The sequence below is a fragment of the Carassius auratus genome, chromosome 1 (assembly GCF_003368295.1).
Source record: "Carassius auratus strain Wakin chromosome 1, ASM336829v1, whole genome shotgun sequence".
In the NCBI taxonomy this organism is placed as follows: Eukaryota; Metazoa; Chordata; class Actinopteri; order Cypriniformes; family Cyprinidae; genus Carassius; species Carassius auratus.
The window spans coordinates 20,565,886-20,586,159 of record NC_039243.1 but is presented as its reverse complement, the minus strand read 5'-3'; the positions used below and the strand labels follow the sequence as shown (position 1 = coordinate 20,586,159).

General features: G+C 35.8%; 1 protein-coding gene across 1 annotated transcript in view; it reads left to right on the top strand.

The window, feature by feature from the left end:
* The window catches only part of LOC113106621 (glypican-5-like), a 228,487-nt gene that overhangs the window by 3,024 nt on the left and 205,189 nt on the right, over positions 1–20,274 (top strand). Inside the window, exon 3 of the mRNA XM_026268740.1 lies at positions 8,234–8,395. Coding sequence (XP_026124525.1) covers positions 8,234–8,395 — 162 coding nt within the window. The remainder of the gene's footprint in view (positions 1–8,233; positions 8,396–20,274) is intronic.

The following is a 20,274-nucleotide window of genomic DNA, read 5'->3' as shown; positions in this document are numbered from 1 at the left end:
TGAGAGCTTTGGTCCTAAAACATCAAATAATAAACTGAACACCTTAGTTTGTAGGTAAATAAAATAGTTAAAAATAATCCTCAAAGGTTTTTATTTCTGTAATTTAGCATTACTCAAGCATTGGCTTGTGTGTGCCAGTCATTTTTCTTGTCAGAGAAGCTTGTAAAATGCACTGTCTGTCGTAACTGAATCACGCATTTTATTGCTGTGCTCAGACAACTGAAACACAGACTTGCATGTCACTGCTAGCAGATTGAAAAGTCAAAGCCTCACGTTGCATTTGTTTTGATTTGATCAATCGTTGGCTTTGTGGGAATTCCTATGTAATGCATTAAAAGTGCTGGGAGTATAAGAGGCTTCAAAGAAGCATGAACTTTAGAGTGTTTTCTCTTTTATTTGATCATTGGGATGTAGTGGGAGCGTTGTCAAGAGGCTTACTGGAAAAACTCTAAAACCTACCTATATACACTATGGTTGTGACGATGAGGAAATTTTTTCATGGTTGATGGTCATGTAGTCTCACGTAGCCAGACCATCAGGCTGAAGGTCTTAAATTTATGGCAGCTATCTTTGGCCAAGGCCTGCCCATGATGCTGTTTGTTCGACATGTCAAACCACAAATTACAGTTTGTTTCGTTCGTCATGTTTCGAGGCGTGAAAATGTTGCCACACTAACAGACCGGTGTGTAAAAACCTGGGACGTATTTTAAAGATTTTATGCCGCAAACTATAAATATTTCACATACTTTTGAAAATCCAGTGTTTATATCATCCTGGTAAGCGCTGGTCATCACAGTTGTAAACACGGCGGCTTTCTCCTTCAGTGAGGGGTTTTGGCATCACAGAATTTTGTTTCCAGGCAAAAACGTTAAAGAAAGCGACACACACGTCTCGCGGAAATCCTGTAGAATTCAAACAATCCAATGGCGACTTGAACATTCTTGAATTGTTTCCACTTTTGTGTCCCATATGCATCAGACGTTTAGCCAACGGTCCGTGGGCGTGACGTCTTGAGACTGAGACTAATCGTCATGTGACAACACCAGTAATACCGGTATCACCGGGGGGTGGGGTGGTTGGGGTTTTCCTACTTTTCCTCGCTTTCCTTCGCTTTTAAATAGCAAATGCCTATCAAATTAGAGTCAATTAGGTGTTTATTGCTTGAATGGACAACAAAATGGTACAATGAAAAAATCACTTATATTAAACAGAACTTTTGTTAACAAACTGAATAAAAATACACCATGCTATTAGCCTAATATAAAATAAACAACTCAGGCCACACAGTTTATATGAAGTTTATATATATATATATATATATATATATATATATATATATATATATATATATATATTTGTCAGTGACAAATAAGGGTTGGGAAGAAGAGAAATTCCAAATCTTAAAAAACTTGTTTCGAAAGCATGCTTTTTTTTTTTTTTTAATGTATTTATGCAATGAAAATAACAATTATTTATAGTGTAGTAATTACTGGATAATGAACAATAATGAAACTGAATTGCATACAGATGGGCTTTTTATTTTTTTTATTTTTTATTTTGTTTAAAATTGTTTAATTTGTATTGTTTGTTCATTCTATTTATTTATTTGTGCTATTTACACAGTTTAAATTTTTTAAGTTTATTTTTGTTAATTTAAAATAGCACTGCATATTCTTCACTGTAAAATAACAATCAAACCAAAATGTATTCAGACACCTTCAACATTTCTCACATTATCACAGTTTATTTGCTGTAGTATAGAAATTGGCAATAAAATATGACAAGAACTCCTGTGTCTGAATATGACAAGAACTCCTGTGGTTAAACTGTGTCAAAACAAATACCTCTTGATAATGTTAGATAATTTTGATAGAAAGATATGTAATGGAATCAACCAAAACTTCAGACAACTGTCAGTATGACAATATTTACACAACTATCAATACTTTGTTGAATAGTTACCAAGCAAGCAATGCTTAATTTGGTTCTGTGGTGTGAAAAGGTTGCATTAGCAATTAAAGAAAGAAACACTTAAGCAAAAAATGGTAAGGTCCCAAATTATTATTATTATTTTTAATCAATTTCACTGGTAGTCTACAGTATGACAAATTTTGGGGTATAATATTTCACATCACTGTATTTTGCTATACTCACTTACATAAATGAACTAGTTTCCTGCACCCACTAGTTAAACAATATAATCAATTCTATCTGATTTTTGGATTGACTTTGGATAAATTCTTGTTAAAACTAGTAATTCAGTCAAGAGCAGTTAGTGATTTACTTTCATTTTCATACATTAAAGACTCTGACAGCAGAACTAGTAAATTAGGCGCGGTCACCTTAAGAGACAAACGCATCCATTATAATGATACACATCCAATTTCTTTCTCAACTCTTTCACTTAAGACATAACCACAGACTTTTTTCGAACACACTTTCCAAGACGGTTATTTTGACATCTTTTTTGTGTATTTGTTGTCGGTACAAAAGCAAGAAGTCTTTGAGACGCGTCTCTGCTTGCTCCCTGAACACCAGAACACCGCGGTGCTGAATTGAGCTCATTTGCTTTTAGCTCTTTTTTTTCTGTTTATTTAAACTGCGATTTGCATTTATTCGTTCAGGCGCAGGAGGGCGCGAACGTCCTGAAGGAGAGCTCGGTTCAGTGTTGCTATTCGCGAGATGCGGCTCTCTCGTGCACACCGAACACAGCGCGTGAGTAACCAGCTGCTGAATCACATTCGTCAAGGGTCGGGGAGCAGCTGACCCATACAATTAATGAATAACGGATCAACTACGACAGCCTACATCGCACATCCTGCGATCATGGATCATGGATTCGTACATCGCGATATTGATGCTTAAACGACACATCGTGCAGCCCTAACGCAGGTACACCTTTTCAAAGATCAATAAACTTATTTTATTTTATGGCAGATTCAGAGCAAGAAATATCAACATGTTAACTTTGTGCGACTTAAAATTAATTAATTTTGTATGTTATATTATGTTTAGATGCCAGTTAGGGATGGTCATATTGGCTATTTAACAGTTAACCGAAAGTAAACATGTAAACAGCCGATGAAAGGGCTGTTCACATATCATGTCTTTTTTTGTGCTCAAGTTTGTTATTTCAAATGCGATATGCGCGCTCATAATGGAAGAGACCCGATGCGACGTGCTCGTTTTTTTCCAGGCGCGTATGCACCACATCTAGTTAAAATGCTCTTCAGAATGACGCAAGCGCACCAGGCCATGTGAAAAGAACCAACTCAATCAGCTTCCTTCGGGGTGAAATTGGGTGAGTATTTTACTTTTCTTATAAAATAAATGTTGTAGCAGAGTTACAGCAAGGGTTTTTCATTGCTGAAATGTCCTTGTTGTAACGGAGATCGCAGCTGATGGATGCCTGAGCAACGACAGATGCCTGAGGAGAGCAACTACCCTAGCGATTTGGAAAGAAGGAGAAAACGACGTGTGTGTGTGAACTCACTGGGCACGTTGACACACGCAACCACACGCCTACAGACATATTTAGCTGAGCAAACCAAATGAAGCAAGCGAAAAGTTGGCCCAAAAAAAAATCAGAAATCGTTATCAGAATCGGCCAGCTTTGCTTGAAAAAAATTGGTATCGGAATCAGCCATGAAAAATCATGATTGTACATCCCTAAATAAAACCAATGCCATTCTTTATATTTATTTACAATTGTAAATAAAAAAAAATTCTACATTTAATATAATTATGAAAAACAGTGAACAAGTTTCACCCAAATTTAATTTGTCTTTTAATTAATTAAATTTAACATTTATTTTTTTTTGGTAAATATAGGGGATTTGCTAATAAATTTAAAACATGGAAGAAATATTGTGTGATTTATTTCTATAAAAAATAAAGTTTTATATATTTTTTTCAACAGTAGTAGCACTAGCAGTATCACATACATTATACTAAATAATAGTAATATTAACAGCACAATTCAATTATGTAAAATTTAACTTTTATTTTGACGGGGTACTTTTATTTTGACACTGGTTTTACTCAAATGAAACGGTAAAATGCTTGTGAAGTGACTCAGAACAGTTTTGGTGATGTAGTTTATGTATTTATGTCCTCATTGAGACAGCAGATCCTGAAATTACTGCAAGCGTCACACGCTTCAGTCTATGTAGTAAACAAATGCGCACGTCTATGCCATTCATTCATTCATTCACACAGAACATGCAGGATTCATATTTCAACCAACTTTTGCGGCTTAACATTTACAGATACTGGTCCATATGGAGATTTGATTTCATTAATTTATGCTAACTTTGACAAATTCCGTGACTGTCTATATTAAAATGTAAGTTTAATCTTCATGACTGGATTTTGAAATTCCATCCGCGTTTTCTGCTTCGGGGAAATCTTAGCGCTGTATGTGACAAGAACCGGGTTGGGTTGAGAGCTGGGTCTATACTAAGCAAGCTATGATGACTTTCACCTGTTTTTAAGCCTTACAGCTTTAAACATTAAAAACACAGTCGATTTAAACATTAAAGCATCCAAACACAAGACGCGAAAAGCTGAACAGAGTAGCTGGTTACTCTCACACTGTATTCGGTGCGCACGAGAGAGAGAGAGCCGTGTATCGCGGACAGCGACACTGAACCGAGCTCTCTTTTGCGAAGTTCTCCTCGAAGTCCCTCCTGCACCTGAACGAACAAATACAAATCGCAGTTTGAACAAACAAAAAGATATGAAAGAGCCCTAGTCAGTACTCACGGTGTTCTGGTGTTCAGGGCTCATGCAGAGAGAGGCGTCTCAAAATACTTGAACAACGAATTTGCGTATTTTTGCTCTTGTGCCGACAAATACATACAAAATATGTCAAATTATCCACCTTGGAAATTATGCTAGAAAAAACTGTCAGTTATTTCTTAAGTGAAAGTAAACAGTTGAGGAAAAAAATGGGATGTGTATTATATTGGATGCGTTCATCGTCTCTTAAAGTGACCGCGCCTAAATTAGCTGCTGGCTGCTGTAATGTTAATCCAAGAAATTATTATTAAATTATTCAGACACCAGATATATTTTTTGATATATATAGCAAAACTGTAATAATGTGAGAAATGTTGAAGGTGTCTGAATAAATGTAGGTTTATATTTCATTTTTACATTGAAGACTATCCAGTGCTTTTTTTACATTTAATTATTTAGTTTCTTTACCTTGACACCTACAAACTTGAAAAAAACTTAAACATTGTGTAAATAGCACAAATAAATAAAAATAAACGAACATACAAATTAAACAATTTTAAACAGGGCCCACTGGTACAACCTTCACCGGGTCCCCGCTGACCGCAGCTAAGGCCCTGCTCAAGCCTGTTTCACACATATTCCATCTGCAGTGCGTATGCAGTCCCTGTGCGTTATGTATGTGGTGCAGCACGGACTCGATGTGCTTTCACACAGGACATGTTTGCAGTTCGCTACTCGGTACGTAAACGATCGCTGCACTGCTGCAGACGCAACGCTCCTGGAACGCAACTGGAATCGGTTAATATGGGTGCGTAAAAACATATGCAACGCATACGCACTGCAGACGGAGTATGTCTGAAACAGGCGTACGGTTGTTTGCACCTTGTGCAATGTGGAATTAGTTTTCAGGTTTTTCAAGCAGTTTGTGATGCATTTTGGAAACAGGAGATATACATTTCTAATGCACCATCTAGCTTGATAAACCTCTTCTCAAAGACTTACTGTTTGTCAATTTTATTTGGGTAACACACATATTTTGAATGCCGTCGGCAGAATTCGAATGAGCCATTTTAATCTAGATTAATCTAGATTAATTTCAAGATCACAGTGAGATTAATCTAGATAAAAAAAATGTATCTATGCCCACCTCTAATATATATATATATATATATATATATATATATATATATATATATATATATATATATATATATATATATATATATATATATATATAACTGAGAAGATGCGCAAATAAACGCTGGAAATGAACGTGGATTTGTGCATCTTCTCAGCTAACAATGGCTCTGTGTAGTAACAGCTGCTCTATGTGAAATCAAGCACCTGAGGGAATTTACCGCTGATTAGAGAACCGGCTTTACTGACGAGATGCGCATAACGATCAGCCGATCGTGATCGGAGCACCCCTAGTTATTACATCATAACCCTTTTATCATAGTGTATGATTTGTTAACTAATAAGTTTTGATATTTGCTTCTCATAACCCAGACATTCCATTTCTGAACTGCTACAATACACAACAACCCACGTAAAAACAATTCAAAAACAAAATAACCTTGTCAGATTGACATTCCGTCTGGATAAAACTGAATGCACTTTGAGTGCCACTAATTGACATTTCACTTTGATAATGTAATGAAACATGCAAAAGGAATGTAATATTTTGCAGAAGTGTCCACCCGGTTGTTTTCCAGTGAGCCTTGGTTGAAAGTTTGCTTGCAACAAAAAAGCGACACCATTTTGACACCATGTCAGCAAGGAGGTTCTCTATCTGTGGGATGACCTACACAGGGTCCCTTCTTTCAGGCATCTATAACAATTCCCAAATCTCACAGCCTGTTGAATCATGTGAAACCAGGGGGAAAAAGGGAGGGTGGAAAGTTCACAGTTGGATGCATTATTCTCTCAGGTGATTACACTGAAATGCCTAGTGGGTTGTGAGTGAGAAATAAACACTGGGGCACTTTTATTTTGTTTGAGCAAGACAGAGATTGATTCCTTTCCTCATGCCATCTCCTTTGCATCTTGCTCAGGAACTCAAAACATTACGTTGCGGCATGGTGATAGTGTCTTTAACACTTGACTCGTCCTGGCATGTCCCGCACTGTTTTCTGAGAGCTATAGCTATAGGGGGGGGTGTGTGTGTGTGTGTGTGTGTGTGTGTATGTATATATATATATATATATATATATATATATATATATATATACACACACACACACAGTTGGGCTCGAAAGTTTGGGCACCCCTTTCAGAATCTGTGAAAATATGAGTAATTTTCTAAAAATAAGAGAGCTCATACTAAATGCATATTATTTTTTATTTAGTACTGTCCTGAGTAAGATATTGTACATAAAAGATATTAAGATTTAGTCCACAAGACAAAAAAATTGCTGAAATTATTAAAATAACCCCCTCAAAAGTTTGGGAACCCTTGGGTCTTAATACTGTGTTCTGTTATCTGATGATCCACGACTGTCTTTCTGTTTTGTGATGGTTGTGCATGAGTCCCTTGTTTGTTCTGAACAGTTAAACTGAGCAGCGTTCTTCAGAAAAATCTTTAAGGTCCTGCAGATTCTTCAGTTTTCCAGCATCTTTGCATATTTGAACCCTTTCCAGCAGTGACTTTATGATTTTGAGATGCATCTTTTCAGACTGAGGACATTTGAGGGACTCAAACACAACTATTAAAAAAGATTCAAACATTAACTGATGCTCCAGAAGGAAACAAGATGCATTAAGAGCTGGGGGGTGAAAACTTTTGAACACGATGAAGATGGCCAAATTTGTCTTATTTTGTTGAATTACATTTTTTTTTCTATTTAGTTCTGCCCTTCGTAAGCAACAGAAGATACTTGTATGTTTCCCGGTATACAGATTAAGTACAATTTACCTTGATCTTTAAATTCCAAAAGTTTTCACCCCCCAGCTCTTAATGCATCTTGCATCTTGTCATAAATGCATTCAGTATAAATTTTAAACATATTTCCAAAAGAAAACCAATGAGAGCTTTATCAAAAAGTTGTGACATGCACTCACAACTCTCTCTATGCTCATGGGCTATATATTCATTCTTTTCGCACCTTTGTATAACTAGCCTTTTCTGTTCACATCTTTTACCGTGTGCAGTTTGAACGTTCTGATTCGTTAACATGGGTTCGAAAAAAAATAGGTTACATATCACAGACAGAGTGTATGAACCTGGAGTTAGGCATATGCCCATGCCCACTTGGAATGCAGTGCACCTAAGTGGAGCGTCTGTTCTGTTCTCGTGCTCCACTTAGGTGCGCTGCATTCTGATAGGTTCGGATAGCATACTGCGGGAGGTCGGGCCGAGGAAAATCATGATATAAAGCGATTTAGAAATTAGTCCCACTCAAATCGTGATTTTATTACGATTTCGATTAATCGCACAGCCCTACCTCTAATTGTTGTAATTTATTCAAAAATATGTCATTCTTCATCCCAACAGGTTCAGACCTCCAGGTTTGTTTGTCAAAGAATCTAACGTGCTGCACCAAGAAGATGGAGGAGCGTTACCAGATGGCGGCACGACGGGACATCCAGAACCTTCTCCAGATGTCCAGCTCTAGTCTGAAGTTCCTCATCTCACGCAATGTGGCTGCTTTTCAAGGTTAGTTCATTGATTTTGGAGACAAAATTTTGAAAGATCAACAGTTTATCCAAAGCCTTTTCTACCTGGCTGTTTGTGGTGATCTTGTTTGCTATGATATCATTTACATGGTACATTAAAGCACTGGTAGTGTATACTTTCCCTGAGACCCACAGAATGTGATTTAGTCCCCTGGTGGCTCTCCAGACTCTTCATTCTGCTGTCTTTTCAGTACATTTCAGGTTGAACAATGTTCATTTATGTGAATTAATGGCTTCCTTGATGAGTTGTACACCAAGATGTTTGTTTTGAGGCCTTAATGAAACCCTTCACAGATTTATAATATGAGGATTATGAGAAACCAAACAAAATGACAAACCTGGATAACCTGTAATCTCCCGTAAGTGCTGATGCAAGAAGATGCACTGCTCCTGACAAAAACCTCTCTTGTCGTCTATAAAGCGAATTCTAAGCAGAGGATCAGTTTCTGGTTCCACAAAGGTGGTTAGTGAGTGTGTTGCAGCTCATGATGGGCCAGTTTACTGGGAGTGTGTTGAGTTCTTGGATTGCTGCAAATGTTATAGGAGAGTGAAGATTAACAGTCTCCATTACATTAGAAGTGAAGTGTCACTTTTTCGCGCATGCACGCCAAACAGATGGAGTGCAATAATTGTGTCATATGCAGAATTCTAACCAACAAGTGTGTTTAATGATAGCAGATAGCAATAATAATAATGGGGTAATCAAAAATAAAATGCAATTAATCTGTGCTCTTGTGGGTTTTTTTTTACTTGTATTTTTGGTTTAGTGGATTGAACTTCTACTTGAATTGAATTTTACTTCTAACAAAGTAAAAAAAAAAAAAAAAAAAAAAAAAAAAAAAAAAAAAAAAAAATATATATATATATATATATATATATATATATATATATATATATATATATATATATATATATATATATATATATTAGTAGCAGCAGTATCTCTCTTTATGCACCATTTAAATAACAAAAAATAGATTGCCTGCTTTCATTATCAGCCAAATCCGACCATATCAAAATGATTACTGGTACATCTTGCAACCCTTTCTCTCACTGAATGTATACAGCTGTGAGAAACCCCTTGTTTTCTGTTCTAAGAAAACAATGTTTAGTTTCAGTACACCGTACAATTTATGGCACTGCAAAGCTTCTCATTTGCATGGTACCTGCATTTCTGAGTCGTGACTGACAGTTCAAACGCAGGTGTAGACATGCTTCTGTTTACTGCCTACATTGGTAGACAACATCAGTGTGAGAGTTTTCCTCAAATTTGAGACTATATCATTAAACCAAACCTCTTGCGTTATTTCTCTTGTGGTTTGGGGGACTTTTTAATCTCAATTTGAGACCTGTTACATCATATCATTTGGAAGAATGTTATTCAGGTGGCAGTTACCATAGTACTTAAAAACATTTTGCACATTTTGTTGGCTGTAGACTCGGGGAGAGCCCTGATCTAGTGTCTAATCACAAGACTCATTTTATGAGATTAAGCCCATATTACAGGGCCCAGTCCCAGCCTCCTGCTGTCTAACTAGCTATTACCTCTTGCCTACGATACTGAACGCTGTTGTCTTGCAACAGATAGGAAAACAAGGAATGAAACACAGCTGTACACATACTATGAGAAATAATGGATGGTTTATATATATATATATATATATATATATATATATATATATATATATATATATATATATATATATATATATGAGTTCTGGGCAATGATTCAAATTATTAATCATGATTAATCGCACTATTGTCTGCAATTAATTGCAATTAATATATCTATCTATCAATTGCAATTTATCTATCCATCTATTTAAATATACAATCTAAAACAAAAAAAGTAAGTGTAAATAAATACACAGACATTTAACAGACATTTAACAGTTAAGTTTCAAATGTTTTATATATATTTATAAAAACATATGAACATGAGGCAGTCTGCAAGCTCTTACCTGTTAACATGGGAGCCAAATTAAAAACGGACACGCCACGCAGCTGAGACGCTTGTGCCACGCATCCAATAGAGCATCACAGTCCCGCCCACAGCCCGAGAGAGCTCTGGTGCCGGAAGTAAATTTCCCATTCATTTCTCCCATTGACTTTCGGAAAAATCCGTATCTAAAGAGTTTTAGAGCACGTGTGAGGATAACCAGCTACGGCTGAACTCTTAACATATAATTTCGAGTGAAAAAATTAAGAGAAAATCCAAAAAAAGTCAAAGGTACAAACCAAAGGTTCATTTTGAGCGCAGGAACTACTCATCCCATAAACCACCACGCCTCACTGAATTCGACTGAAGCCACAACCGCGAACGAGCCTTTTGAGCGACTTCCAAATCTGATGACGGCCGCTCGCGCAAACTTTTTCCTCCAGTGAATTTTATTTTATATAGTGAATGTGCAGTAATAGCAGTTCTTTCAGTATTAATCGTGTAAATAAATAGTGTTTTATATAGGTATTGTGTATTGATTTTTATATTTATCATCGTGTATTTTATATATTGTGTGCATGTGTGAAAGCGGTTAACGATAACGTCAGCAACATGGTGCAGTGCTTTGTATCTGACTGCAATCGCCGCTCAGTCGTCAACACGTCGTTGCTATTAGACAAATGTTCAGTGAATGCACAGAAAGGTATGCCTAGGCTAAATATTGTTTTGACAGTGGCATTATAAAATTCTAGATATGACTCATACCATATGAAGGCTACAGTAGCCTAGCTAAGTTACCAACCTCCCTGCAAGACTCTAATGGCAGCCAAGGAGAAAAACGCAACAAAGGTTTTTATTTTATTTTATTATTAATGATCTTTAGTCTTCACGGACCTTCGCGGGGTTTAACCAGACGGTTAAACGAGCTCCACCAATCAGATGCATCACTGTGGGATTGTGGGATTGTTCAGGATTGTGGGTAATGAAGTACTTAGCCAAGACATCGCGAATAAAAGGCATTTATATCAAAACAAGGTTAGTGCCCCATGATCCTTTTGCGTTTATATGAGCATATACTATCGCTTAGTACAGCCGTAGCTGGTTTTTAAGTCTCCCATGTATGGTTACGTTTTTATGGCTTATACCCCAAATGTCAATGCAGAAATTGCATTGAATTTTTACTTCCGGCACCAGCTGTGGGCGGGACTGTGATGCTCTATGTGTCGCCGGCCTTAGAATCAGCTGCAGGGCGGGATTTGCGCTGAACGCGGAGACTTCCGCCACTTAATATGTTCGTTTGGAAACACGACAATGAACCTATGTTCCGCATACAAAATATTGCATTTGGTCATTCGGTACATACGTGCACCGTACTGAAAGCCCTGTACCGAAACGGTCCGGTACGAACACACGTACTGTTACACCCCTAATAAATATATATATATATATATATATATATATATATATATATATTACACAGATTTTTTTAAAATAGTTTTCATATATATAGAGAGAAATGTGTTGACATTTTATACATTTAGAATAAATTAATTTATAATTTGAAGAATCTGTCTATTTTTTTTACATTTTTTATAAATATGTAAAACGTTATAAACTCAAAAGTTAATTTATATTTACATATTTCATTTATTTTTTTTTGGATATTTGTAGTATAATTACTTAATTTTCATAATGTCACTAAAACATATTTCTTCTTTCAGTGTGATTTTGACGTGAATACAGGTTTTTTTTTTTTTTTTTTTTTTTTTTATATATTGGTAGTGATTTTTTTTTGTACTTTGATGTTTGCTTTCTTTTGAATTATTGGCTAAAAGTCACAGAGCTTTGGATGGTGGTTTATTCCTACCCGGTAAGATTAATAGTTGTGGTTGCCATGGAATGATGGCAAAACTCTCTCAGGGTGAAAGAATGAGTCGACCGGCGTCTCCCACAGTGGGCAGCAGCATATTTGCACATTTGATGCAAAGACCCTTTACGGCCCTAGGTTATAGACAAACACACTCCCGTGGAGTCATGGCCTCTCAGTTGACTGAACGTTACCTGATGAAAAGGCAGCTGTTATTTCATCTTTTAATTTCGCCTTATTTTTATATTATTTTTATATTTATTTATTTTTTGCTTTCTCAACATTACCAGATGACATCAAAGTGAGCTCTGCTTCAGTGGAGAGCTGATATCGTGAAATGCCCATGCAGTTGATGCCAAAAACAGCAATCTATTGCGAGACGGATGCTTGAATAAGAGGGCAAGATGTTTTCCTTAAGAGCACCTCATTAGTGAGAGCGAAATTGCACTGTGAGCGGGCAAAATACCTGCCAGCCAGTTGTTAAAAGCATATTCGAGTAGGCATACCTTTTAATGTTGAGGGGGAAAATGAGCAGATTTGTGCAGAGGCCTTTGGCTTGTTCAGTTTGATTCAAAGCCAACCACTTTGAAAGTGTGTGAATCATCATTTTTGGGGTGTCATGACGTTTTTTCTGCCAAAATTACTTCAAATTTATTGATGTTTTGTGGTTTACTAGACTAACCTCTTCAGCTACTAATATATATATATATATATATATATATATATATATATATATATATATATATATATATATATATAGTTTTTCTTCCTATAAAGCAAAAATATTGCATGTAGGAATAGTTTACCCCAAATTATCAACCTTCACATTCTTGCTCCTCTGCAGTGAATGGGTGCCGTCAAAATGAGAGACCGAGCAGCTGAAGATGTTTTTCATCTTTTTAACTTCAAACCTTTCCTTCTAGCCAGAATACCAGTCCATAGTATATAATAACTCTTCCTCCAGTGGAAAAAGTAGCCTCATTTGAATTAGATCAAGCACAGTTTAGAAGCGAATACAGTCCAAAACCGTTCTAAACAAATATGTTGGTGGGTTTTGAGGTGAGAGGACAACACAGGTTGGACTTTTTCACCGGAGGAAGCATTATCATGGACAATTTACTTGTATTTTGGCCAGAAGTGACAGTTTAAAGTTAAAATTCGTAGTGATGTGTTTGTTTCTTACAAACACAAAGCTTCACAAGACGTTAGCTGGTGGACTGGAGTCATGTGGACTCTCATCTGACGGCACCCATTTACTGCAGAGGATCCATTGGTGAACAGGCGACGTAGTTCTAAATTGATCCAAAACAATTGGATTTAAAGTGTGACCTAATCAGACTCTTTCTTCAGATTTCTCCAGAGCTATCAGATGCTGATGTCTGTGTCCTGTAATGGTGATGACAGGTACACTGAAAGACAAGATGGGTCAATTGGTAGCCCACTGACCCTAGACCTGCTAACCTAATTAAATCTGAAATGGCTCATATGGACAGTTTATACATCACACTGGAGAGGACGAGCTGAAAAGAAGGACTAATGTACCCATTTGTTATACACAAGTCCTTCAGTTATACAGTTTTATTTGATACAGATGGATACAACTACCCAAAAGACAGTTTTATTGCTCATATGTTGGTCTTTTGCATCAAGGCTAAATAGATCTTGCCACTGCGCTTAATTAGTGCTGTAAGGTATCACTAACTATTTTTTATCCTTACTTCGAAGTCATAAATCCAATTTTTGTGCAGTTTTACAAGTAATGAACGACATTCTTGAATGGTACCTTAAAATTTTTAATAATGTATACGTTATTATAATGTTCAGATTCATGCAATGATTTTTTCTTTTTCTTTTTGTATATATGTTTTTTTTGTTTTATTTTAAAGATGTAAAGGAAAAAAAATCAGCAAATGTAATTTAAAAAAAAAATGTGAAAAGAAAAAACTTTTTTTTTTGGTATTTTTTTATTTTATAATTTATTTATTGACTTATTTATACAAAAAAATTTATGTATGTATGATTGATTCAGATTTATCTCATCATAATTTAAATTCAGGTTTTGAGGTGCTTTTAAACAAAACTGCTTAAAAAGAACTTGGCATCAAACTGAAAGGTAGAAAAAACATTCTTTTTAAACTGTGCATCTGTGGTGCTCGGACAACAGGATGAAAGATGCAAAGCCTGTCAATTTATTCAGCTGTCACAGGCCGATTTGAGCCCATAAAACACGTTATATGCACGACTTGTATTTCCCAATGTCTCCTGGTTAACTTGCATTGCGGTCCCTTAATTCCTCTTTGTGATTCAGGAAGTCATCTTGGCAGGATCTAAACGTCCCTCCGTGCCTTCCATACTTATGTGGCCATAAACATTTTCACTGTGGAAAGTGGAACTTGTTGACTGATCGTTCTCAGTAGCAGGAGGATACAATGCCATGTGGGTGGCTGTGATGGGCTGAATTTAGATTTGTTTATGTCACAGATTGACATTCCCTGGAGGATGTCAGAATCCCTTTATCTGACATTTAGAGTAACAAGTCATTTGACATGTTTGATTGAAAGATCTTGCTATGTTGCATCTTGTTATTCTCAGAAATAATGAACTGGGATACATTTCCTGTGAAAAGTGTGACATAATTAAGATTTTTTTTTTTTTTTTTTTTTTAATGGTTTTGAAGGTTTACTCTCACGAAGTCTGTATTTATCTGAATAAAACTACAGCAAAAAATTATTGTGAAACATTATTAGAATTTAAAATAACAGTTTTAATTTTGACTATATATTAAAATGTAATTTAATACTGTGATTTACAGCTGAATTTTCAGCTGCCATTAAGCCAGTTTTCAGTATCACATGATCCTAAAAGTCTAAAAATGATCAGTGATGAAAGTTTTTGCTACCTAATATTTTTGTGGAAACTGTGACACACTAGACATTTGAATTGTAATGCGAGTAAAATAAATACAAATAAAAAATAAACACTTTTATTTAGTAAAAGGACACAATAAATCGATCAACAGTGACAGTACTACACATACAATACTGTTCAAAAGAATTTTGTGACAAAATATTAAATTTTCAATTTAATGCTTCTCTTTTAAACATTCTATTCATCAAAAATCCTGAAAAAAAAAAAAAATTATAATAATAAAGCAACAATAACTGAGCAGCAAAGCAGCATATTAGAGTGATTTCTAAAGGATTATTTGACACTTAAGACTGAAGTAATGACAGCTGATAATTCAGCTTTGCGTAAAAGGGAGACATTACATTTTAAAATATAAATATATTTAATAAATTCTATAATATATTTTAATCAAATAAATGCAGCCTTGATGAGCATAAGAGACTTCTTTCAAAAACATTACAAAATCTTGAATATTCCAAATATTATCAGTGTGTACAACTAAATTTTTAGAAAACTGTTTCTAGAAAACTGTTGTGCTTGTTCTTGCTATACACAGTGCTAGGATGTTTCCAGGGTGTTGCTGTTGATTTCCTGGTGATCTCTAGAATATTTTGCTCTCTAAATATGGCTCTTTTTTCTGCCTGTCTAATCATCTTGTAGTTTATAATCGCATTTTAGTTTTCAAAAAAAGAAATCATACAATTTGAGGTCTCATTCATATGGCACAAACAAAGCCATTTTAGATTTTCATTTCTATGTGCTTTTCCCATGCATATGTTCTCGATTTCCCAACAGGACACTAGTGGCATCCTTGCATTTAGAGAATAACTGTCACACCATTGGCACCAAGAGCATGGTCCACTGCGTTCCACTCACATGACCTTGTCCATGAATGACTGTAGACTTCAGGCAAATGACCAAGACCAACCTCTCCATCCTCAACCATTCACTAATCAGAACCTTTCGCTGGAGCGGGTAACAAAGGCAGCTTAATGAAAACAGAATGTCTCTGTTTAAGACGGCTTCCCTGTAAAGGACTCTGGTTAGAGGGCAAAGACATGCTTTTGTCCCATTACCGCTGCTTTGTGGTCTTTGCTGCATTTTTGCCTTCTTTAACTCATGAATCAGAGGTTGATGCTGCTCATGCCCTGCTGAAGTGGCATTCACCCTATTAATATTTCCCATCTCCAGTGGGTTTTGCACAGAGTTAGAAGGGGGTTTGGGGTGGCTGTGACATTGAAACCTGACATTGGCTCATCATGTGTCCCCTTAAGTGTCTTAAACTGCAAATAGTTGGCAAGTAAACAAACACTGGAAATGAGCAGATGCATCCATATGGATGTCTTATTGTTTGTCAGCAGGCTTTGAATTTGATTCACTCCAATCTGTTAGCTGGGAAATTATGAAATCTGTTCAAGAGCTCTTTTCACAGGACTGAAATCCTAGACATTTATATTCTGGATGAGAAGAGCATGAAGTCTGGTTCTCCGTTTTTCATGTCTAGTATTGTTCTTTTCATCGTGCAATTGAATTAAAATCAAATGGTTTTGTAATGATTAATGCAAATAGTTTAAAGCAGAGCAAAGCTAGTGCATCATAATTTCTATAATAAATATACCAGTACTTAGAGCAGATCTTAATGTTTTTACTCTAAGTAAATGCATAACAGGGTGTAGTTATAAACACCGTGTGCATGAGTTTGGTGGAAATGGAAAGTGAACACACTGTAACTCAGGAAGTGATGTATCTTGTGGTTATCACTGCAGATGCTGACAAAGATAAGCCATATTATCAATGTTAGTTACTCTATTTATATCCACTACTGTTCAAAGGTTTAGGTGGGTAATAATATATATATATATTTTTTTATGCTCAGCAATGCTGCATTTATTTGATCAAAACATTCAGTAAAAGTTATATTGTGAAATATTATTACGAAATTCAAAATAACTGCTTTCTATATTTATATACTTTAAAATGTAATTTATTCCTGTGATCAAAGCTGCATTTTCAACACCATTAATCCAGTCTTCAGTGTCGAAGAATCCTTCAGAAATCATTCTTATATGCTGATTTGCTGATCAAGAAACATTTTGATTGAAAATATTGAAAACAGATGATTGATATCTATATCTATCTATCTATCTATATATATATATATATATATGTATATGTATGTGTGTGTGTTTTATATGTATAAATACATGTATATTTATACACACACACACACACACACACAGTCACTTTTAACCAATTTAAAGCTGCATTCTTTAACTTTTGGTGTTAAAAAATTATCCTAAATCAATTATTGAGCAAGTACATAACCAATCAGTGTTCAAAAAAAATCTCCTTACCTTAGCCCTATCCACAACTGTATGCTTGTAATACTGTGTGCTAATTTGAGTAGTTTGGGTTGGTTGCTGAGTTTGTTGTATTTGTTTTTGCATCATTTAAGTCATGTCTGTATGAAAATGGAGTCCCATCTAGAAGGCAATATTGCTTAAGTGGATGCTGCAGGTGCCGGTTTATTTTTACAGTAGCTGGACTAATTACAGTAAATTAGCATTTTAGAACGATTTTTAAGGAACATTAAATTGCTATTTTAAGGTTAAAATAACTATTTCTTATGGTTTCATTCGAGTGGTATGACTACTGTTGTCACGTTACCAAAATTTCAGTATTCGGTACCAGTACCAGTGAAAATCCATGGTTCTCTGTACCAATTTCGGTACCAAAGCAAAACACAAAAACATGCTGATTAAAAACACATTATTTTTATTAATAAAATCAAACAAAAATAAATGATACCAAGTAATAAAAGTATGAAAAAAGTAAATACGTTTTACCCAAATGTTTTTGTCTGTTGCCATTGAAAAACAGCTGTTAACTGCTGTCTGTTTTTGGGTTTGCTGGTGTGTTTCATGATCTTCCTCAGCCTGCAGCTGTAAAAAGGAAGTATAATATACTTAAGTAAAGCAATAGGCCGAGTCTGACCAAATGCAACATCAGATCATTGACAACAGCTAAAATATAACTTTTCAGTAATTAACAAACCTCAGCTTTTATAATAATTTAGATACGATGAAATGTGTTTTAGGTTAAGTGTATATCAAAAAGACAGAAAATGTAGATTAAAAACACTTTACAGTAAGATTCCATTTGTTAGATAACATGACCTATCAGTAAACAATATTTATTGTAATTATTCTTCTTAGGGTCAATTTAAAAATGTACTAATACATTGAACGAGTCATTATCTGGCTCGGCTCGGTGTTCATCTTCAGTTCTCTCTTCACAGCAGTTCGGTCAGTGTACTGTTTGAGGAAATGAATTACTCCGGGATATTGGTTTGTTTGAACTCAGAGGGAGTGTCAGCCACATTAAAAACAGCTTAAGTCTAGGGCTGTCAACTTTAGTTGTTTAGTCGACTAATCGGTCGATGCTGTCTTGGTCGACTGACATTCTCATTGGTCGACCAGTTGCATAATTATTTTTTTTTTCACCAATAAAGAAATTTTCATTGATTTACTCCTTGATATTTATTCCTTTATTGGCAGTTATATATTACAGTATTCTAAATATAATTAGCCTATGTTTTATCCCAAACTTTAAATGCTTTCATTTAGGATATTTTATAACAGCGCCACAGTTTAGCGCACCACGTGAACACTCGGGAACCGCATCTGTGGCTGGCTGCACTGCTGCTTCGCGCTCAGTAAGGACTATATGTAGATTTGCTGTATTAAATCAGTTAGAACGCTACTTGTTTGGCTTTAGTTGACAAAATATCCAAGAAATCTTTAAGAACATGTTTAAAATCGTCGAGCCAAGATATACTGTGCCAGCAAGGGAGACTGTCATGCGTGCGCTACGTTCGCGGTTTGATGGACTTAAAGTAAATGTAAACCAGTTAACGTTTCTCCAATCCTCGGAGGCTGTTGGCCTCACAACTGATTTGTGGTCTTCTGTTAGAATGGAGGCATACATGATAGTTACGGCCCGTTTTATCGATGCGGACTGGAAAATGAATAGCGTTGTTTTAGAAACGGATGAAGCACACACGGGAGAAAATATCGCTGCGCGACTCAATCAAGTCGCGAACGCTTACCACATTCCACCAGAGAAGCGGGTGTCAGTGGTATAACGGAAAACGCTGCCAACATGGTTCTCTCGGTGGAATTACTGATGTCAGTGGCCAGACATGGAGTTGGTTAGGTGTGCAGGCCACACCCTGCAGCTGTGCGTAAATGCTGCCTTATTTTTTGTAGCGTGTGGTGTGGTCAGGTGCACGGACCTAGGACAGAGCTCGTCACTTTGCAGTAAAAAACAATCACTTAATTTTCAAAGAATTGTATTATTATTATTATAGTTTTATGTATTATTGATGTTTTTTCGTTTTACAAATGCTCATTATTGTTTAATAAATGTTCAATCAAAATGCAAAACATCGCTTTTTATTTTTTTTATTTTATTTTTTTTAGTCGACTGGTCGTTGCGCAGGACAGGACTTTGGTCGATTAAGCATTTCTTTGGTTGACTACAGCCCTACTTAAGTCATTTGTGGATTAATGCGTATTGGAGACGCGAACCGTTTAAAACGATTCAGTTCGATTTGGTCAACTGGTTCAAAAAGATCCGGTTACATCGAATGATTCGTTCGCGAACCGGTTATCACAAACTGTAGTGTTTTGAACTCTCTCTCACAACAGACACGGAAGAGAAGACAATGCTGAATAAAGTCATAGTTTTTTGCTATTTTTGGACCAAAATGGATTTTCGATGCTTCAACAAATTCTAACTGACCCTCTGATGTCACATGGACTACTTTGATGATGTTTTTCTTACCTTTCTGGACATGGACAGTATACCGTACACACAGCTTCAATGGAGGGACAGAGAGCTCTCGGACTAAATCTAAAATATCTTAAACTGTGTTCCGAAGATAAACGGAGGTTTGGAACTGGTTTGGAACGATATGAGGGTGAGTTATTAATTACATAATTTTGATTATTGGGTGAACTAACCCTTTAAAGGTTACATTGAGTGATTCGTTCGCAAAGCGGATATCACTAAACTGCAGTGTTTTGAACTCGCTCACAACAGACACGGAAGAGAAGAAAAAGCTGAATAAAGTCGTAGTTTTTGC